The 23,365-nt window shown below is 39.2% G+C and overlaps 2 protein-coding genes across 2 annotated transcripts; one reads left to right on the forward strand and one right to left on the reverse strand.

The window, feature by feature from the left end:
- Positions 1–1,176: 1,176 nt before the first annotated feature.
- On the reverse strand, positions 1,177–12,203 carry LOC103466080 (ubiquitin-conjugating enzyme E2 H-like). The gene is made up of 7 exons (XM_008411434.2): positions 11,748–12,203; positions 7,590–7,666; positions 6,648–6,722; positions 6,456–6,495; positions 6,311–6,363; positions 3,641–3,769; positions 1,177–3,041 (listed from the first exon to the last, which is right to left on the reverse strand). Exons 1-7 carry the CDS (start codon positions 11,798–11,800, stop codon positions 2,917–2,919), a joined length of 552 nt encoding a protein of 183 aa, XP_008409656.1. The 5' UTR covers positions 11,801–12,203; the 3' UTR covers positions 1,177–2,916.
- Positions 12,204–16,024: 3,821 nt separating this feature from the next.
- On the forward strand, positions 16,025–23,176 carry LOC103466081 (kelch domain-containing protein 10-like). Its single transcript, XM_008411435.2, has 10 exons — positions 16,025–16,269; positions 17,455–17,547; positions 17,651–17,872; positions 18,475–18,629; positions 18,716–18,864; positions 18,961–19,045; positions 19,768–19,834; positions 19,920–19,967; positions 20,053–20,192; positions 21,039–23,176. Exons 1-10 carry the CDS (start codon positions 16,185–16,187, stop codon positions 21,246–21,248), a joined length of 1,254 nt encoding a protein of 417 aa, XP_008409657.1. The 5' UTR covers positions 16,025–16,184; the 3' UTR covers positions 21,249–23,176.
- Positions 23,177–23,365: the final 189 nt, after the last annotated feature.

Genomic DNA, 23,365 nt, shown 5'->3' on the forward strand with positions numbered 1-23,365 from the left:
ATATCAATCACTTAAGTTCTGTAGTCCTGATAAAAAAAATGTATCTTCAAAAGATAAATATTGCATATTTATGTTGCCATTTACGTTTACGCTATGTCATTTTACTCTATGAAGGTTTAAATAAACAGTAACCCTTTCAAGCGTTGAATGTTATTTTATGGAAGTGTGTTGCTCCTTACACTGCCATCTAGCGGCCACTTCCTCAAAGTTCACACTTCATGCTTTGAGCCTCCTTGCAAAAATGCTAACGGTCATTTTCCTGCTTTAATCCGAGAGCATCTAAATTAAGAAATTACATGGGTATGACATTAAGGACCGTTTGGTGCTTGTAGAACTCATTTGGACAGAACCGTGTCTTCTCCTATGAGGCTGAAGCATACAGAACGAGACATTTTTTTATATAGCTATATAATTTCTCTAGAAATTTTTTTTTTTTCCCTCCTCAGCTTTTCAATTCAAATTAAGCCTGGAAGAGAGTCGATTTTGTGTCTTGTGAACCAGTTTTATGTTGCTTTTTCCAAATAGTGTCATGTAATTTTGTAAGGATATACACATCCTGTCCTGAACGACTGAGTGGTGAGACCCATTTTCCGTTTTCTGATCTTCAATTGAAATCTCCAGGTATTTCAGAATCCATCAAGTTCTTTTAAACAAGGTTTCTGGCTTTTGAAAGGGAAACAGACCCACAGCATCACTGATCCTACACCATGCTGAGCAGTTGCCATTAGATGCTTTTCCAAAGTGTTTAATTGGTTTTAAACCAAACTCACCTCATGAAGGTACTGAAAAGTAAATCAGAATCCCAGTGGTGCTTCGCAGGTTACACTCATCAATGTTTGTCCTGCAGGGAAATTATTTTTGCTGGTGTTACACCAAAGTCTGACTGTCAGACATAAGTACTGTTGATGTCTGATTGGGTTTATGAAGTCAACATCTGAGTAACTTAATTTAACGTTTCTCTTACTACTCTCCTCTGACAGAAAGCTGTAAGATTAAAAAAGTTTAAAAAAAACTGAGGTAAAAAAAAAAAAACACTTAAGAAAAACATCCAGACACTGCCACCTAGTGGACAAAACAGGGATTACCATAATTTTTCTAACCAACGTGAAGAAAACAGCTTTAAAATAAGTGACAAATTAACTTCTTTCCACATTTAAAAAAAAAGATAGAAACATGTATGTTTTTGTTGTTTATTTCTTTCTTCAAGTTACAAGGGAAGCACATTTATTGATTCTTTTTTTTGCCATTTAAAAATCGGGGGATATCTTGGCTTAAAAGTTCAAAATAAAAACATTTAGACAAATTAAAGGCGTCAAACATGTGTTGCATTAATAAAAAAAAAATATAGAAAAAAAAAAAGAAACACAGCAATGAATCCTGATGGCATCCAAGGAGGCTGGACAGTGGTTCTCCATTTTTTTTCTGTTACTGTTGCATTTGAAGACATCATGTCCTAAGACTAACACCAACATGCAGTCTATTTGGTACAAAGGCTAACCAGAGGAGAGTTTAACGAGATCTGGTTAAATCACCTTCAAACAACACGGAATGGCCCTTTTTTTTTTTTTTTTTTTTTACTGGATCTGGTGTTAAGACATTCCTGCTTTCCCGTCTGATCCGCAGTGCATTAAGAGCTCGGCACATTTAACAGCAACACCTTCACCGCTCTGTCGCCCACAGATGCATGAAGCTCAGCTGCACTAAACCAAGACCTTTTAAAGTTTTTCATTTTAGAGTTCGACCTTTTAGGGGAACGTTAGATAATTACATTTTTTGGTCCCGATATTTTTGGAAATAAAAAAAAAAACATGCTGCCGACGGCATGAAACGGTAAAAGTGACCAATCTGAAACAAAGAGCGCTGCGACGGGACAYGTCTCCACGAGGGACAGGTGGGGGCAACGTCTCTTTGGAGGTGCTAGTTCGGCTGATGAAGATGATTTAACGCTCCACATCTTTAACAGGAAAAGCATTTGTTTGTCATTACACAAGTATTAAACCATACATCATGATAGGATTCACCACCTGCAAAGAAACTAACTATCCCTACGCATGTCAGACACCTATGACAGTTCAACACAAGCAATAGGCAGAGTTAAGTTCAACAATAATCCCCACTGACCCCTTGACTGTACTTCTGTGTCATGCCACAACACACAAAGATACTCAGAATGGCAAACACTTTCCTAAAACGGAGAGGAGGAGGATGAGGAGGAGGAGGAGGAGGAGAAGGCGGGTGCTAGAAAACAGAGGATATTGATTACGGAGCTCTCTCCCTGATTCCTGCTGAGTATCATCGGAGCAACACAACGCGTCAAAGGATGAGATTCATGCACACGCTGATGCGTTTAGAAAGTGTGTGATGTGTCTGCATCTTTCCGCAGTCCTGGAACGACCGTCTGCAGCCTGTACACCGAAAACATGAGCCCACTGCTGCTGCTGCCTTTCAATCCTGTCGTAGCGGTGATTGTGATGATTGCAGCTCCTCGTAGTGGGGGGGGGGGAACAAGTTCTTATTTTTAAATCTCCTTTTTTTGTTTTTTAGTCATCCAGCTCTGCCTTAAAGAGGAAATGATGGCAAAAGTAAAAAGGTGGTGAAAATGTGTTGATGAGTGCCGTCCTGTGTGGGTTTTATAGTGCAGCGTGAAAATCCTGGGGTTGAGATCAGGTGAAATAAAGCAACACTTCATTCTGATCTCTCCGGATGATGAGGAAGAGCGCAGAGCTGATGGTGATGATTTCCTAAACATGACATTGTCGTTTTTGTTTTTCCATACTGCAAAACCTTGTGTAGCAATAAAAATCCTTGTGTTACTGTAAAAAATCGTCCCGTTTGTTTAAATACGAATATAGTACTGAGTTTCTGCTCTTTAGGAAACGATAGTCCGTTGTGAGGCGAAGGACGGTTCTGCCTTCACTACAACTCCATATCCTGAGCCTCGTCCTCGGAAAAGTCCGACATGGAGCTCTCGGAGGAGGAGTCGCCTCCGCCCTCCTCCTGCTCCTTTAGAGCCTCCTCTGTGGCGTACTTCTGGATGTACTCTGGAAGAGACGAGCASACAAATGAGTCCAAACCGACGTCCACAGCAGCAGCTTCACGTCTATCAGAAACAGAACGACCTCGTGCGCTTCGGGCGGGAGAACGTTACGCTGCTGTGACTCAAAGAAACTCTGCCTTGCAAAAAACTCTCGTCCAAAACTTTCTGCTACTTTGTTTTGGTCCATCAGGTGTGAAACTTTTCCAAACCAAAGATGTTTAAATAAAACTCATTTAGAGGCACAAATGTTACATCACCTTTTGTGGAAAGGCGTTGTAAAAATATTAGGACATATGTTCACATTTTGAAAGAACTGCCATTTTATTTCTGTTTTTTTAGGTTTTTAAAAACCATAAAAACAAAAACAACAAAAAAGGATTAAGACATTTTCTTCAATGGGATGTTGATGTTTGTGGCAAATAATTTACATACAACAACAAAAAAAAAACTGCTTAAACATAATGTTGACAAAAAATATTACTGATACGTTAATGCAAGATCTATTGCATACAAAAAAACTAAAACAGAACTGCTAAAATCAGATCCATAACTTTTGCTGTATGAAACTACAATTGCAGACATATTCGGGTATTGGTGTCGTACCTTTGATCTTGTGTTTGTAGTCCTCCGGCCGGTGCAGGTACATGGCGGCGGCGTCCCCGTTCAGGGGGTCGATGGGGTTGGGGTAGGCGAGCAGCTGAGGGAGGAAGGACTCGAAGATGTTGGTGAGGTCTGAGAAAAGAGCGGAGAAACATGTGAGAGCGGCATCAACGTCAGGCACCAGGGGTCTCTCAGTTGCAACTAGGTTATTCAGATTTAAAAAAAAATAATTTTTATTAAAAACTTGAAAACACAATCGGCTCCTTTTCTGAGCTCATTTCTGGATGGTTCTCCACAGACTAGACAGAAATCCTCTTTCTTTGACTGGTGTTTAAGGGAAATGTTGCAGGTTAGTTTTAGCGCCGCTGTCTGTTGTGCAGCAGAGCTGAGGAACCGGTTGGAAAGAGCAGACAGGAAGCTAACGGGAGACGCAGGATTTGCTGCATCTTCTTCACAGCAGTCAGAGGCTTCATCACCCGCGGCTAAAAGGAAACCAACCAGAAGGACAAATCTCATGCTGTTGGTGTCATTAGTGGTTGTACTGGACTCTCCAAGCTTACTACAAGATATTACCTTTCAACGATGAAGTTAAGACATAAAACACTGTTTTTTATGTTGTCAGTCARTGTCCCGTGTTTATGGATATAAAACTCAAACATTTAATCCCTAATATATACTTTATTTATCTTTCAGGGCCAAAGCACTCAGACGTATTGAAACGTTTCRAAGTTTTGAACAGGTTCGGCCGTTACAAATAAACATGTGCGCTACAATAACTGTAAGAAAATTTCACCAATATACGCAAGATCTATGTAACTTTCACTCGATGCAATGTAGAAACACACAGCAGTGCATTCACACACAGCAGCAGCCGGTGTAATTATTAACACAGCTTCTTCTGACTCTGCTGCTGTCCTGTCCTTGGATAACGTCACAAAGCAGCTCTGGTGCCGACTTATTTAAACATCCAAAGATTAATTTCAGCAGACAAAAATCAATCAAACTTTCAAAAGTCACATTTTTTTTGTCTTGTTTGAAGTACCTAATGTCAATGGAACCAGTAAAAACTCTCCAGAAAAAGTCGACAGATTGACTGGAAGGTGTCGCCACATCCCACTCTTCCCTGAATCTATATTGGAGATGCACAGCAGCAAAGTGATATTTCCTCCCTCTGTGGCTCTTCTCGTCTTTGCTTGCCGTGTTATTTTATTTAAAGTTGTTTTTTTTTACACAACAGTTAATTAGTATGACAGATCAGCATTTATGTAAGAACGTGATATAAAAAACAGAGTTTATGTTGTTTATGTGAAACCATCTCAGTGTGTGAATCAAGGAGAAATGGAGATCTGTTAAACATGAACTTAGCTGTCTGCTGTAAACAAAACAAGCTCCATGCACAAATGGAAGATGCAAACATTCAATAGAAAAATCTACAGATTTTGATATTCATAAATAAAAACCTAAAGAATCAAAATACTGCTGCTCTGATCTTATTACGGGAAACAACGAGAACAATGAAACTGATCGGTAGCCGTCGGCCGATTTCTGTGGCTGTTTCTGAACACCACGCTGACCTCATCGAGCTTSTCTTGAGTTTATTTAAACACAGGAGCACAGAAGAGTCCAACCGAATGGRAAACCCGGAGAAAAGTCTTTATGTCTCCACAACAGTCGTCACCCAGTCATGCAGAAACTCCTACGCACAATCTACTTCTCCAGCAGGTTAAACTGTCTAACAGAGCAGCCCGGTGAACTCCCGCCCGTCTGAGTCGAGGTGCAAGTTTATATTCTGTACTTTATTGCAAAGAAATTTAAGAAAATTACTTGTTTAGCTTAAAAGGCTGTAGCATATTTGTAATTTCCAAGTTAAGCTAACTTAAATAAACAGATGTTTTTACTATGCAACATTCTTGTGGAAACAGCAAAAGAAAAAACAACTTTGCTCTCTTTACATTTATCCTAAAAGTATCTGATCTCCGATCATGATTTTAAAAGACTCGGGAAATTAAGTGCTACCATCAAAACGAACTGTGAAACGTTTAATTAAACACTGATATCTTTGCTTGCTCAGCAGATTTTGTCTGTCTGCTGGCAAGAGTGCGTGTTCACACACACACACACACACACACACACACACACACACACACAAGCGTATCTGACTCGGCGTGCGTCAGCATCGATGAGAGTCTGAAGTTTGCGTTTTCGTCTAGCTTTTGTCAAGCTAGCTTTTGGAAGTTAACAAACTGAACGACACCGACAGTGAACACATACAGTTACTGCATACTGTGATGTCTTGAGGGAACACYGACACTCACTGAGTAACGGTGGGGGAAATGATGGACCGTCCCCCTAGCGGGTTATGAACTGACTCACGGTCAACGCTGGACGTTTTGGACTAAAAACTACAAAGACACCAGACAGCAAAGGGACAAAATGACCTAAACCCAAACATGTCTTCCTCACTTKTTCAAGACTTTCTAATCTATCAGCTCTGAATGCTTGACCTGAATACAAGCAGCAGTTATCACTGCAGTGTAAGCTGATTAAACAGAGACACAGCGTAAAGCTCTACAGCAGAGGTCCAGTTTGAGCGCTCCACTCTGTGGTCGTTTTTATGCCATGACTGTTACTTTAGCTAAGTTTGGATCTTCGGCCGACGCCCCTGTGACCTACCGTAGAGAGCCGTCCACGTCTGGTTGATAACATCTAAACACACGGTTCCTGACCTGAGAAACACACACAGCAGCAGAGTAAGTGATGAAAACGGAAAAGATTGATCAAACATCTGTCACAACAAGTAGAAKCTAGCTCAACTTACGCTTCATCGATATTGGGATGAAAGATTTTGTTCATAAAACCTGAAAAAAAAGAAGATTTTATTAAGATTCACACAATCGCTCATTTATTCTCTCATTTTGTGTTTCCATCATATTCCTTTGATTTGATCATGACAAAATAAGAACCGTCTGGCCTACTTGTCGCTAAGACAAGAAGTAAAACTTATCCGTACCTATTGACGGTGATTTGAACGGATATTTATCTGGCAGGTCCACCCGAACCTTCCACACGCCTCCTTCATACGGTGCTAAAAAATTWAATCAAATAAGTGTTCATTTTCAATAATTATGTCTTGAAAAACAATTCACACCCCTTAAACTTTTTCACCTTTTGCTTCATTCAAACCAGAAACRCTTAAGTGTGGGATTATGGTATTTCATGCCAACCAACACAAACATTATGAAGCACAAAGAAAACAACTCTAGRCTGAGAGAAAGGAGAGCATTAATTAGTGAAGCAGCCAAGAGGAACATGCCAACTCCAGAGGAGCTGCAGAGGTAAATAATAATAATAATAATAATAATAATAATAATAATAATCTTAACTATTAGTCAACCATTGGGGAGGGAAATCTGGTCAGACTAGATGGAGTTGGACACTTAAGATTAAGGTGGAGGTTTGACCCAAAACACGCAGCCAGATCTGCAATATAACAGCTTAAAGCAAAAGAATGTTAATGTGTTAGAACGGCCTAGTCGAAGTCCAGAGATTTGTTGGATTGGTCTAACACATAAAAATACATAGGAATTTAAAGTTTTAATGTAACAAAATGGGCTGCACAGTTGGTAGAGCTGATGCCTTGCAGCAAGAAGGTTCTGGGTTCGATTCCCGGCCCCTGTCTTTCTGCATGGAGTTTGCATGTTCTCCCTGTGCATGCGTGGGTTTTCTCCGGGTACTCCGGTTTTCTAAAATTAAGTCCATCCATTTTCTTTACACAAGGGTGTAAAGAAAATGGATGGATGTAACAAAATGTGAAAAAGTGGAGTGATTTTTTTTTTTTTTCGAGGAACAAATGCTTACATAAAGTCTAAAAATGTCAAAGCTTACTAGGTTTTATGCAAATCTGGTAAAATACTGTGGCATGCTGCTCAAGACAAACAGTAAAGACTCTTACTTCCAGGGGGTCCRTGGAACTTGACCACAAACTCATTCAGTCCACTCAGGATAGTGACCTCGTGTTTACTCTCGATGCTGATTCCTGGTTAAAGAAAAACACGCTTCCGACATCCTACAGTGATCAAGAACCTCAGGAGGAAAGTTAAAACCCCGTCAAACCTGCTTCATAACCGTCTCATAACCTGGCTGGGCAGAGGTCAAACGCTGGGTCAGTACCATCAGCTGCAACAATGAAATCAATAATTCAGAGGCCTCGATCAGATAAACTCTACCGGCAAACACATACCTCAACAACAAAACAATCTCATGGAAGACAAAACTCTTCAGCTGCACAGTAAAAGCAAAAACACAAAGACGCAATAATGAGTCATTTCATTCGACAAAAACGTCAAACTTTCCGGATGGTTAATAGTCACAGGATGTGGTGATAGCAAGAAGCATGAGGGTGAGTCAGCTGTCGAACAACAACACAGCAAGGTGGAGRTATTTAATCYCAACGGCTGCTTGACTCTGAAGTAAGCCTTTCACCTCATTTCATCACTCTGTCAGGAAACTTTCAGTCATTTTTATATTCCAACAGTCGAATCGGATCGGCGCTGGCGTGGCAGCTACAGYCGTTCACCTGCTGGAGAGCAAACGGCTCAAACTTCATATCAGCATAAAAAAACAGAATGACAAAGGTTTAAAGAAAATGGCAGCACACCACAGACAGGAAGACTAAATGTGATCAACGGATCCTTTAAATAAAACCTGATAGAGATGTACAACTCGTACTCTTCGCCCCTGAGGGTTACCCGTAGAAACTCAGGCAGAGCTCTTTCAGTTGGAGATGCACAAGAGGAAACCTGCTGGGTTGAAAGCTCACACTGCTCTTTAAATCCACATGTTAGCTCATACAATGATCTCATGTTTTTMTAGTACTAATTATAATGACACAAGTCTGTTTCATCAGTTATCCCATTTAAAAGAAAGAAAGCAATCAAGCAGGTAAAAGGTTGCAGTTTTAGGTCTGCCTTCTTTTGTGTTTTGGTTTCTGTCAAGTGTGGGAGTGACGATGTCTAAAATCCATCAGATACCGAGAGAAAGATTCCCCTTCAGCTTATATTGCTACATTTTACTAACTTATTTTTATGCATTTCTTTTTTTTTTTTTTTACTGAAACTTGCAGTAGGTCAGATTCCTTATTTTCCTAAGCACCTTAAAAAAATGCAGAAATAAACCTGCCTCACCTGCAAGATGGTGTCTGTTTAAAAAAATAAAAAAAGGAACAGTAGTGTTAAACTCTGTGCATGTAATAAAAAATCCTTTATTATCACTTACTTCAAATAAAAATAATCAAAGGAAAAAAGAAGAGGTCTGTCTGGTTGTGCAATTTAAAGCAGATTCTGATTTTTCTTTTCACAGAAACAAGCAGCAGCTTCTTTGAAAGAGGTAGTAGTTTAATCAAATAAAAATATCTAATATATCAAAATCTCAAAACAAAGTGCATCAAAGTACTCAAATTGTTTGAGATCTAATGATTACTTTTATGAATGTGGTGGAAAAAATATGATATTTCAGTCTATAAATACTGTTAAGGAAAATTTAGCAGAATGATCTGTAGCATCTTTGTTGTTGTTGCATCTTTAATTAAGGTATAAAAAATAAAGAAATATCTTTAAGATACCTTTCAAAATACCATCTAAGTTTTGAGTAGTTTGTAGAAAATTCTCTTATATTATACATTTCTAAGCAGTTACAAAATATTCTTAAAGATGGTACAAATCAACTGAAGCTATAGAAAATAGCAGAAAATAACATAGTGGTGATATTATTATTATTAAACATTACAATATTAGCTGAAATAAATCCACATTTTCCTCCTTGTGGGTCCTAACTTTCCCCTCCGCCCCTAAAAGGAATGTATCAGCTTCATTTGAAAATCAATCCATTTTCATTGATAGAGCTATCTGGTCATCATCCAGAGTTTTAAAACAAAAACTTGCTAAGCGCACTCATCCTGCCGAGGGTGTGCAGCCCCGTCCTGTCCCTGCCCTGGACGGATTCTCCCAGCCCCCAGCCCCGCATGATGCGCCCCTACAGCACGCTTGTTGTTCCCCATCAGCTGTGCGCCGAAGGCCCGCCCTCTACCGGGTTCCGGATGGTAACAAGCTGGCCAGTCAGAGAGCAGCATGAAGCTGCAGGACAAAAACAAAACAATTCAGCACACGCTTTCACCAAACCTTTAAAAGAGGAACACATTAACTTCAGCTGATCACCCAGAATACGTGTCAGAATAAAAAAAATAAATAAATACTCAACAGCTTATTTACAAAACATGGTTATAAAAGCCACAGGGGTGGGGGGGRATACAAATATTCATATATTTATGAAAACGACAGTCGTGCTCATTTTTTAACCATTATTATAAACACTTAAAATAAAACTTTGAAGATTTTGTTTTCCTTCACTTAATTATTTAAGGTAAACACGCCAACGCTCACTTATTTATAATATTAATTTCTGCTTTGTTTTTAATTAAAATCAACCATACGAGTCCAATCACCTTTTTTTTTTTTAATTATTTTTTAAAAAGACATTTCTAAAGCACTGGTCATGTGTTTTAAGAAGTCAATACAGGCCCTGCAGCTGCGTAAAGATTTGAATCAAAATCGACTCTTCATCGAGTTTGATTGTTCTCTTCTTACGGTAGCACGCTACAGCTAACTGCTGCGACGTAAACGTTCAAAACAAATTACGATTTAACACCCGTGTCTTCCCAAAGAAGTGTCTCTAAAATGTATGAAATCACTCGCTCGTACTTTATAACGTGTTGTCAGTTAGTGAGAACGAAAAGATGCTAGWTAAAATGTTAACTTGACGCTTTAAAGCTGAGGCTAACAATATTAAGAGCTAATACGGATGCTGAAGTTGGCGTACGATTCGAGTCTTCCGATTCGCAACAGAGTAAAGGGCTATTTCACAATTTTTAAGGAGACAACTACTTATGATCTGATTCAAARTCCAAAATATTTAGGATGGTGAAATCCTGCCTGAATAATTTTATACAATCTACAGATTCAGTGGAGGTCAGCTTATGATTGATGGACATTTTGTTTTCTGTAAAAATACAAATAAGGGCTTTTTTGCATGGACAGCACCTCCGATGGGTCCTGCTTCAAAACTGCAGTTTTAAAACAAGTCAAACCTYGACTGAATTATTCTAAACTGTCAAAATATTCTTTAAAACATAGTTTATGGACTGTTTTATGACATTAGCCTAACAGTACACTTAAATGTGTTTGAAAACAGACATTCTTAAAACAAGTMAAACCTGTGAGTAGCACATCTACCCTTTAAAACACCGTTTGGGATTTATGAAAGCTCTATTCTGTGAGAAAAAACAAAAGAGDAHTGTTTAAACCTTTTCCCATTTCAATATTTTAGTTTGAAACGAGACGGTCTTAAAATGGGTCCAACTTGAAAGAAAAAAACACTTCTACAAGTCAAACTAGGACTGAAATGTTTAACTATACCCATATGTACTGTAAAACATTATCTTGTGATATGTTTTATCACATATCACAAGATATAAATGKGAGAATCCTTTCTCCCATTTATGAAAACACAAATATAGGTAGAAATAAGAGTGTAAAGTCTAGACTTTATATATATATATAATAATATGTTATAAAGGTAGAACAAATTAGTTCAACTTAGACTGATTTAAGTAACTTAGATTTTGAGCCATATCTGATTAAAAGTGAATCCAGGTTTCCTAAAACCAGTGACTGGCTCTTTACTGAGGCTACAAATCGGATACCAACTTCAGGGTTATAAGCTAACAGAGTTAACAGCCATCGTTGTATTGCGACAGTTTCCGTTGCTAATTCACTGTGGAAACAAGCAGAACGACTGTAGCTAACATACCAATAACATATATGCCATTGTTTCAACAAACATTGCTCTAAATTAACAGCTTATTCGCCTTCCGTGGTAGTTAGCTCATGTTAAGACACAGACCCTTGTCAGGAACGTCAAAGTAAAACACTTAAAAACAGAACACATAGCTGCCATCCCGACCAAACAAATGTAAATAATCGCCACCAAACAGCTGACAATTGCCACCAAGAGACGTGTCGGGCTTCRTTTGACCATATTCGGTTGAAAAGGATACAGTTTCACCACATCGGTGTCCATTCGCCTCTTGCCCGGACTTGGAGACGACATTTTTGTGTACCTCAAAGAAGAGATCTAAAAATACTACTGCGGCTCCGAGACTACCTTAACCTTTCAGCTTGACAGCACCTACAAGGCCACCGGACTGTTATCAGCAGCCTGCCCGCAGCGTCCATAAACAGGATCCTAGCTGCAACATCGCCTACTTTTTTCTTTTTCCTCCTCCCTGGCCAGCTCTACCTAGTTATGTCCTGTCCTGAAGACTCTCTGCCAGCGACATCAACCTCCAGCGGCCAAACCGACCAGAGGAGGGGCTCAAGCACAGAAATACACCCAGCGAGCGGACACACACTTTCGGCGAACTGCTGATCAACTACAGAAACAACGCTGGTGGCTTCTCTGCAGAGACCGGAAGCGATATTTAGGATTAAAAGTGGCTTTTCTTAATTTTTTTATTAAAAGGTGGCTCAAGCCGAGGCTCCAACACAAAGTGCGTGCTGTTCTAGTACACCTAGATCTGCGCTCAAGCTGCCTCATTGGGAGCTGTGAATAAGCACATTAGACACAAGTTGTGTCACGTGAACGACATGAATCATAAACATGATTAGATATTGAATAATTCTGGTGTTTACAGGTGGATCTTAATAAATTAGAAGATAATTGAAAAGTTAATTTAGTTAAAAAGACTTTCAAGAACCCATTTCTGATTATTTGAATAATTATGGCTCAAAGTCAATAAAAATACCAATGGGAGTTATTTTAAATACAGAAATGTTTTGGTACAGTCTCTACAATCATAGGAAAGACTGCTGACTCTGTAGAAGTACAAGCTGTTACCAACACCAACCACCATGGCAGTAAGCCACAAAGGTCAGTGCTAATAAAGCTGGCTGGTTCTCTGTTCAAACTTAATGGAAAGTTCAGTAGAAGAAAAAACTGACTGGAAAAGAAGGCGTAATAGCAAATCCCAGAGTCTGGAAAAAGAGCATAATATCCCATAATCCTGGTTGGTTGAGGCACACAGCCACACGTCACCATACCAGGAGATTTAAGAGCACTTCAAGCRTCTTTCTGCTGAGAAGCTTTGTGAAGAGGTTGATTTCATTTTCCAGCAGCTCTTGTCGACTTTAGACATTGTCAAAAGTACAAAGGCCTGCTATAATGACCTAATCAGCGTGTTTGGTTAGTCTGTAAACTTACCTGACACAAAATCTATAGAACATTTGTGAAATTTGTGAGTGACAGCTGTCCAGAAAAGACTCACCCTTCATTAGCTGGGCAATACATTATTCTGTGTCAAATTAGTTATCTTTGGAAATATACTTCAGAAACATCACCATGTGTGGAGGTGATCAGTTTATCATCTAAACTCTTTCTTGCATGTATAAAATCAGCTAATCATTTTTTTTTTTTGCATGCTTACAAAAAAGTATACAAAATAAAATCTTTGGTTTGTTTTTTACCTGTAATTAGAATTTGTAAGTTTGTTGTATTTAATAGAATCTCAAAGTTCATCACAATAAAGAATGCAAACAACGAGGATGAACAGTGTGAGCAGTATAACACGTTTAATTTGATCCAGATATTACTTGAAATCATTTATTTGTAAAAAAAAAAAAAAAAAAAGGGATAAATAAAAATGGTACATAAAGCGTAGCAATGTTTAGGAGTGACAGTCAGAGTTGATATACTTTTGCATTAATGAACATCTCTGACAAAATGTTAAAACACAGATAGAAAGGAGATTTTAAAAACATGCATTTGCACACTTAAGCTGCCTCATTGTGAGCTGAAATGTCCTCACTGAAAAAAAAACGACTGAACCCTCATTTAGTGATTTATTTGCAACTTGGATCTGGACATGATAACATCTTCAAATGACAGGCAGGAGAGAACATAAGCCAAAGGCATCAGAAGTCAAGTGATGTGTTCAAGCAGTGTCCCACAGCATGTGACTGTCAGTCTAAGCAGTCAGTGAAGGTTAGAAAACACAGAGAAGGCTTTTTACATGAGCTGAAAAGCACCAGCACTTTGCAGAGTTTGTTAGGAGTTTTAGTTTGAGTTTGCAAGACACGGGATGGACATGTGTGCCACATGCAGAGCGCACTAATGCCAGAGTGAGATACAGGCAAATCAAAACAAGCAATTTTTTTGAAATCAAGAGAAAACATTGAAACAGGCTTGAAAAATAACTTCATATGGTCATGTTATGTATTGGTTTAAATAATTATTATTGATTAAAGATCATTTCAATCTGCACTGGCCRCARAGGTACGGGTTTGTCCAGAGTAGCATTGACACAGGAACGGCGTTGTCAGAACTGGTCAATGTTTGAAGMAGAGGCTTCTTGAGCGGACTGACAAACATCTTGTCTGGTATGGTACTGTAAAGAACCTGCTGTCCAGCTGGAGAATTCAATCTTACAGATGCCGGCGTCTCGTCCGTGGCATCCTCTATTTCTTCATTCACTTTTTTGTCAGACTTTTGGCTCCTCCAGGGACTGCCTGCAACTCGTCGCTCCTCTTGTGATGCTGCCACTCATTTCTCTCCAGATGTGCCCATTGCTTATAAACTGAATCCCATCTAAATCCGACCATTCTTCTTGGATGATGAACTTGGAGCTTGCATTTTGTTGCCAGTAAGTGTAATGTCACGTTGAATATTTTGTGTAAAGCATCTAAAGTATTGTTTGTCAGAGATGAGGTGATAATGTGGGTCACACAAGTTTTATTTCCTCTGTTTTAGCAGACATCCTAACACATTTAGGTTCAGGAGAAAAATAAAAGATTCAGAAATTCCTGCTTTTTTTTTCAGAACTGTTCGTTTACCCTGCTGAAACGAAAAACAGAGAAATTTTAAAACGGTACTGAAGAAAAGCTGAAATATGACTATGTAATTAAGATGTCTTTGGTGTACCTTCAGCTAAAAATATGACCTCATTTCACCCTGTTGCATGCCGTCTTTTGTACAGAGGCTTAGTGTGCCAGTTTTGACATGCTGGGAGATCAGATTTCCTCTGTTAAAACTTTGATGCATTCAGTAAAGAGATGAGAGGAACCAGATTATCATTCTGCCTGGACCCCCTGGTTCTTTACTGAGTGATTTTAATCTAATCAATAAATCAGAACAATGGTGCATTAAAGGATGKGTAAATACCCACCCAAATAGGTGTCAACAGAGTAATTTATGTCACTGTTACATTTAGTAAACCCTGAGAGTGTCTTTAAGGTAAAAAAGTATTCAGAAAACCAAAYGTTCTGTTGTACTTAACCATTCTATATCYTGATTTTCACACCTGATGTGAATCAGATTCTAAACTTTTTGCATGGGATTGAAATGCTTGTTTTGTTTTGTGTCTCCAACTCTACTTAACAAGGTCAAAATCCAGATTACTGCATGACAGCAGAGCAGCAGCACAGGATCTTGGGGACGGTTGATGCTTGGTATGCATTATGAAATGAAGTCACCCAAACTCACTCGTTGCCTCAAACTATCTGTTTTAATAGTGGTTCGCCACATATCTTAGATGTCTTGGACAAAAGTGTTTATATATGATGTTTGACATTAKTGCAAAAGTTACAAACCACACTTAATGTCATGAAATAGAAGTTAAAAGGGCCCAAATGCAGGGGATGAGGCTTTMGACATACAGGTTTAAAGAATAAAGATGACTTTCTTTATAAAACACTCAGAAAATATTAATGTGCTACATGTATGTGACATTAATGTAGCTTAAAAAACAAAACAAACAAACAAACACAAAAAAACCCAACTTATCAAAATAAAAACGGTGAAAATTTCTCATGTAAAATCCCAAACTGACTCTGGCACCATATTGAGTGTGTTTGATTTTAGAAAAGGTTTATTAAYCCTGTGCGTTTAGATGCATTCACACAGTCTAGTTGCTGATCAGATTTTCTTTAACAGTCACTAGCAATTACACTTGGATTACGCACCAGGTTGCTGAAGCACACCAGCAAACCCACCTCTGAATGAAATAAATATTAATGAAATAAAGGTTTTGGAAAGTCCCAGTTAAAATTTGAACAGAAGCCTGGTTAAAATGTTGAGGCACAGTCTTTAATAAAGCTATTCATGCTCAGAAGCACTCAAACGTGAATGAACTCAACAATTCTACAATCAATACAACTGAAATCATTTATTTGTCAAAATAAATTATTTCAATAAAGATTAACTGTCACTGCCAACAGCGTGTGCCGTGCGGCTCTTGAACGCAACACTAACGACTCCTCGCCCTCTGATTGGTCGGTTCAGATCAGCTGGTTTGCTGTGAGCAGCACCTGTCGGTTTTATTTTTTTCGGAAGCTAGTGCTCGCATCTTGCAGTCCGATGCCTGGACTTTAGTGAGAGGGAGTCCGGTTCCGATCCAGTTCATGGTACTGTGAACCGTCTCTGCGTTTKCGTCTCCAGTGAAATGTCGTCGCTTGAATCGAACGGAACCTCCAGTCACCTCAATGAGTTTGAGAAACTGTCGTGGCGGCCCTCTGTCCGCGATTCAGGTTTGTAAACAAAACCAGTTGCTAGTAACAGCATAGCCCGTAGCACACACAGCAAGCCAAAGCAAAGTTGTTTTGTTGATTGTGTCTTTGTATGTTGTGGTTATGCACATAAAGATGACACAATGGGAGCTTTCTTTGTTCCCAATTCTGTTAGCTTTAGCCACAGGCCGGAGTTAGCCACCGCTGCTACGGAAGCATCTCAAAAGGTTTTTATTTGCACTTTTATTGGTATAATTTAATCAAACGTTCGTGAGCATGTAACAGTGTAATGGGAAAACGCTGAAGGAACAGATCAAGACAAAACTGCAAACAATATYGCTAAATGGCGCCCATTAATTGGAAGTAATCATATTTGAAAAGATATTGGYATTTACTGCTGCTGTTATKGACCGGACAGTAGAAAAAAYAAATGGAAACGACCTCAAAGACACTTTTAAGTTCTCTTTGTTTACTAAGCTCAACATGTAGAGTTTATTATTATCTCAATGAACCAAAAACTCTTATAAAGATCAAAATAAAACTACAATAGCGATAAAAGGTACAATAATTGGCCATATTTACTTCAAACCACCCAAGACATTGTGGTCCGCCGAAACTGACAGGCCAAGCAAGGAGAGCAAACCAAGAGACTAGCAAAGATCAACAGCTCAGCTGGGGTACAGTCTGCAAACATGGGGAAGTATAATATCCAAGTATGCTCAGACAAGACCCAAATGCAACTTTCTGGTCTATAGGCTTAGCACTGTGTGGTGGAAAACTAAAACTGTGTGTCACCCTAAATACTCCATCCYCACAACGAATCTTCTTTAGCAGGAAAAGATCTGTAGAGCGGAATGCCATCTGACTGAGCTTGAAATGTTTTCACAAAGAAAAATGGACGAGAAAACTYGACTCTACATGTGCAAAGAAGTTATTGACACAGCTCACAAAGTCTGCTGCTGTAATTAAAACAAAAAGCAATTCTACTACATAGGGCCAAATAAAAATTGTGAATAAAGTTAAAAAATGTAAACCAGTTTCCTTTCATTTCATAATTATGCGCCCTTCGCCCTATTAGAAGAGAAAAACATTGATCTTGTTCATTATTGTTATCCCAGTTATTAACTTGCATTATAGTTCATGTAGGGCTTTGGTCAGCTGAAGTTCTTTTAAGTTTGACTCTTGACTTTGTTTCTTCATTTTCAGGCTCCAAGAAGCGAGCACGATGGCTTCAGGCTCGGCGCATCTTCTCCCCAAACGGCCTCAACCTCCGGATCCCCAACAGGTTCCTGAAAGAAGGTACTGAAACTCCAGGGGAAAAGAGATGGATGACGGATAGAATCTGTTCCCTAAGAATCCAGAGAGAGTCTGCAGCTGGTTAAGATTAAAACTTTGCCCACAGGACACTGCATACCCTCTGCYCGCAGTGGACACCGCTGTGTTGCAGACAGCTCTAACCTGTACGTGTTTGGAGGCTACAACCCCGACTTCGAGGAAGCGGGCGGGTCAGAGAATGAGGACTACCCTCTCTTCAGGGAACTCTGGCGGTTTCATTTCGCCACAGCCACCTGGCAGCAGATCCGCACAGAGGGCTACATGCCCACTGAGCTGGCGTCCATGTCGGGTAAGGACCGACGTGGAAACAAGAGCAGGCTAGTGTGGGCACACGAATATGCTGTCAATGAAAGTCAAGCTTCTTGTACTTTCAATTTAAGTATCTATAGAATATAGGTTTGTGTGATTAGTGAGTTTTTGAACCTCTGATTAAAGACAGTCTGAGTGAATACTGCAGCTGGACACCTCTTAAATTATATTTCCATCAATTATTGTCTCTTTATTGGACTAAGATGCTGGTTTGCATGATCTTGCTTTCTCAAATCAGATTTAATGTGGAACATCTAATAAATGCCGCCTGAATATTTTTAGGATAATGTTTGACTAAATAATGACATTTCTTCCTTAATTTTGTCTTCATTTAAAGTATTTTCTTTAAGTATGTGTCCCTTATTTCCTTTGTACCTGCTGCTGAATATGTCAGGAGAGAGAGGAAATGTGTGTCACATTATGGTAATTTCCAGACTTGCAGGTTCTGGGAGCCTGCTGGATTTAAATAACCAGGCAGGCGTGTATGAATATGCAAACTCTGAGATTGTTTTTGCCTTGTGGTTTTATTTTGCGACAGCTTTATTCTGAGACTCGGCATTAAATCACGTTTATGTCTCTCAGCTGTATTGCACGGCAACAACTTGCTTGTGTTTGGTGGCACTGGGATTCCCTTTGGTGAAAACAACAGCAACGACGTCCACGTCTGCAACGTCCAGTACAGACGGTGGAACCTGCTGAACTGCAAGGGGAAGAAACCAAATAAGATCTATGGACAGGTACCGTTTCTGTCCAGACCTCAATGCTGTGATGAGTGTTGGCGTTTTCCTTTACCAATCCATCATCGGGTGGGCTTTGTTTCCAGGCGATGGTCATTATAAACGGCTACCTGTATGTGTTTGGAGGCACGACGGGCTACCTTTACAGCACCGACTTGCACCGGTTGGACCTGAGCACCAGGGAGTGGACCCACCTCAAGCCCAAAAACGCACCGTTAGATCTACCCGACGAGAGGTCAGTGAGTTCATCAGACTCGCTCACTGGGTTTATTCTGACCATCATGTCCAGAATATCACGGGAGATAGAGACGGATTGAGTTTTGTTTTTCAGGTACAGACACGAGCTGGCTCAAGACGGACAGAGGATATACATTTTAGGAGGTGGAACCTCATGGATGTCATATCCGTTAGATAAAGTAAGAAGAACAAGAGTGAAAAACTTGGCCTGAACTCCTCACTGTCTGACATTAAAACTAGATTACGAAAATGTTTTTCTTTTTTTTTTTTTTTTTTTGCTTTAGAGTCAGATAGGGGTAGCACAGTTACTCTAGTTGCTAAATGTCAGAATAATAAAGTCTTTGTTTAGTTTTTGGTAGCATTGCCTATCAAACTGTATGACTTGAGTCAAATGATTTTGATTTCCTGCCTTGAGTTTCTCTCAATAATCTGGAGATTTGGTCTTTCCTTCAGGCAGAACTGATGTAACCGAGTCAGGTTTGTTAACCGCTCTACTCGAACACTCCTGTTTAGCTCCGCCTCCACATCTTCCTTCTTTAAGCCTAAACTTTCTGACCGATATATTAAATTGTCTTAATTTTTCCCATTTCCCCTCACAATTCAATGATGCTCCTCCTGTCCCCCACAGTTGGAATGGTCTCAAGTTTCTCCTTTTTTCTTCAGATTCTAATAAGTCATTATGACCAAACATTTCATTGATACAAGTGGTCTCTAAAAATTGGTCACTTCATTGTAGGTATCCGTCTTTTATAAGATCTTCTGCTCTTATTCTAGTATAGTTTAGTCTGGTTTAATGTCAGACAGGAAGGTAAACATTTTGTCTTTTTTTTATCTTTAATGAGTAAATATTTGGATTCGACTTTTAAGTGTGTATTTTCATCATTTCATTTCTGCTCACCAGATTCATGCATATAACCTGGAGACTAATTACTGGGAAGAAATTGTAACCAAACCCCATGAAAAAGCAGGTGTGTTCTGGTTTTTCTTCCTCTGTTTTTAAGCCAAATGTTGGTTTTATGAACTCTGTTAAGATTTTAAATCTCGTCGCTGCAGGTTATCCTGCTGCTCGCAGGTGTCACAGTTGTGTTCAGGTCAAAGACGGTAAGCAGGCTTTCACACATTAGCACGACACACACGCCTGAAATGCTGGATTTAACATTTTGTCTTGGCCTGTTTGTGCGTTCAGACGTGTTTATATGTGGAGGTTATAACGGCGAGCTCATCCTGTCAGACTTGTGGAAGATAAACCTTCAGACCTTTCAGTGGACAAAGCTGCCCGCCATGATGCCGGAACCGGCCTACTTTCACTCTGCTGCTGTCACTCCGGTCAGTAACGTGGCGCTGAGAGTTTTCTAAATCTGAACAATTAATTGATGGATTATATTTTTGTTAATCAGAATTCTGTGGTTGATTTTCAGCCGTTGGTTTATTATAGCAGATCTTTGTAAAGTTCAGTTGCCGCTCTGCAGTGGTGTCCTTATAGAAATCGGCGCTGAGCTTTTACACCTAAAGATGTCGTCACCATTACAAAAACAGCATGGGTATATTCTCGACACTGGGGATTCTTAACTGTGCTCTAAATTTTCCAAAAAGGTTGCACATTTCCAAATCCAGCAGTTCCAGTTCAGACAGAGGTTGTAAGTTTAAAATAATATAATGGTTCACCTTTGCTTTACTTAGCCTTCTTGTCATCTSCTGATCTAATTTATGACCCATTTTGATTGGGGAAAAAAAAGGACACATTTGCATTAGTTTCATGATTTAAAAAAAGTCGAGAAATGCCAAATTTACATTAATGAAAGGGCTTTAAAGCTCAGTTAAGCAAGATGTATATACAAAGATATTTCCATGTAAAATATATGGATTACTGAAGAAACGGTCAAACAGTATTTCATTATATGGAGTATGCGTTGAAAGTCAATGAGTCTACTTCAATTAATAATTGATTACTAAATTAATTGACAATTATTTCAAATATTGATTCATCACAATTAATCAGATTAATTGTTTAAGCCCTAAAATGGAGGAAACTGGATAGTATTGTAATTCTTCTCCAGAGTAGCAGCTAGTCAGCTAAACCCAACTCACGTGGCTTTCGTGAGGTCAGCATCTGCAGAGCTTCAGTATTGTCCATCCACCGGTTTAATGTGTTCAATGTTGTTGGTCCTTCAGGCCGGCTGCATGTACATCCACGGCGGTGTTGTCAACATGTCTGGGAACCAAAGGACTGCCTCTCTGTATAAAGTGTGGCTAGTGGTGCCCAGTCTGCTGGAAATGACCTGGGAGAAGCTGTTGAAATTGTTCCCTCACCTAACGCAGCTGTCCGCCCTTCAGCTGCTGAGCCTGGGACTGACACATTCACTAATTCAGAGGCTCAAATAGGCTGAACACACAGACCAACCGACCAGAGCAGGACGGAGACTGACACTAAAGTTGGTTGTAAGTAGGTCAAAGGGAAAATATTTTTGCCGTTGTTCTTTTCTGTTAGAAATTCAAATGTACATCCAAGGCAGTGAAGTTTTGCACATGTAAAACTTGTAATTTAAAACCTCCGTGCACCTTCCTTTCTGTGTCCCAGAAACGTGTAAAATAGGTAAATGCAAAAAAAAAAAAAAACCAGTTCAGACAAACTAAATACGACTGCAGGCAGTGTGATTTAACATTTAGCTGTTTTCTGCACCCAGCTGCAGTGCTGAATCTGATGAGATTCCTCACTTTGACCACATTTTCCAGCAGATCAAATCTGCATCTGGTTTATACGTGCCCGGTTAGGAACCAATTGTCAGTAAATAATTCTCCACTGAACACAAATCTGAGATGCCTTCAAAGACGTCCAACTGGGACAGTTATTCAAGAAGCTATGATGTGTTTTGCTATTGAGCATTTCAAACTGAAAAATGATCCATTAATTCGCAACGTTTTGCTTCTGTGATCAGAGGAAAACCCAGCAGCCTCTTTTTAAAGGCTCACTGTGAAACGTCTGGTGCCTCTACAACCATTTCATTTCCGCTGGGTTCCTACACATTTCCAGACTCAAATTTCCAGATTTTTCTGCTCAATGCTTTTAGAATTATGAAGCAAAGCTTCAGTAGTGGAGTAAAGGGCTATTCCACTACCTTTTAAGCGACTAATTTGGGGCTAAATGTAGTTCTTTAGAACACAATTTGGGAACTTGTACACTTCATTCTGTTATGCCTAAACCTGGCCTACTTTAAGAGTTTAACTTAAACCCACAAAAGTAGTAAAATGGATCCTTTTTGATTCTGTTTACTCGCCTATTTGTTTCCCCATCACTACTCAATTAGTGATGGGGAAAATCTAAGATAAAATAAAGATTCCAAGAATTTTTATTTTTTTTATTTTCTGATATTTTAAAAACTAGTAAAAAAGTCTGGAAACTGATTTTTTTTTTTCTGTTCTTAGTTTTCTGTTACATTTTTTAGATGTGGAAATAGGAACCCAGGATCTTGGAGGTGAATTTGCACATGATATCCACCACATTTCTGTTATTTTCCTCTATGTATTTGGTGCCTTTTCATCCCTCAAACTTCAGATTATTCAAACTTTACTTGTGTTTTCAGAAAGGATATGAATTTATTTTGAACCACGGCGATGGTGCTCCACACTTGAGCCTTCAGATGCTGTTCCTGGTACTTCAGGACGAACTCCAGCATAAATTTTTTAATTATTTATTTTAAACACTGTGCTGCTCATTTCATCAACTGGTGACGATGTGTCCTGTATTGTTTGCCTCTTTTTTTCCTGATCCCATTTCCAGTTTTTGCATTGTAACACGCTGTACCGTTTATGTTCAGTCACTCATTAGGTGGTGTTGGCATCTTAAGCTGCTGTGTAATTCTGCAGTCCTCGTCAGTGTGTGTGACGTACTCAGGATATTAAAAACTGTGACAGGTGTGAAGTGCTCTGCAGAAAAACCAAACGTAGGAAAACTTGGAGTTAATTGGGCGATACTGTGTTGATGTTTCCAGACAGGCCTTTTGTCACAAAAACTGTTACTGTTGATGATTTTTGAATTGTTTTAACCCCCCTCTTTTTTTTTTTCTTTTTTTTTTGAGATTTTGTGGCCTTATTTATGCTTGAAGCTCAAATGTATCAGCCTGATGAAGTTTTAATTCTGTCTGTGAAAGTGAAATGTTCTGCTTGCATATGATCTGCATGTCGCTTTGTACAGAATCCTCTGGGGAACAAGTGAATGTTTCCTCAGAGGAAAATATGGCTGCATCGTTTTGTAACTCTTGTTCTCTGGTCTGTGCAAAATAAACAGGCAGCTGTGATTTTTTTTTTTTTTTTGTTTTTTAAAAAACCTTGTGAAGATGTTTTATTTCTGCTCAAGCTCAACCGGACTCCAGTAGTACGCAGGTTCATCCTCATCAACCGTGTAATTAAACTTATTCAACTCAAGCAGAAAAACTTATTCATCTTAACAATGAAAAGGAGAAATTTCAAACTGTTTACATTTGATTATTCAAAGCCCCTTT

This window comes from Poecilia reticulata, linkage group LG6, assembly GCF_000633615.1.
Source record: "Poecilia reticulata strain Guanapo linkage group LG6, Guppy_female_1.0+MT, whole genome shotgun sequence".
Classification (NCBI taxonomy): Eukaryota; Metazoa; Chordata; class Actinopteri; order Cyprinodontiformes; family Poeciliidae; genus Poecilia; species Poecilia reticulata.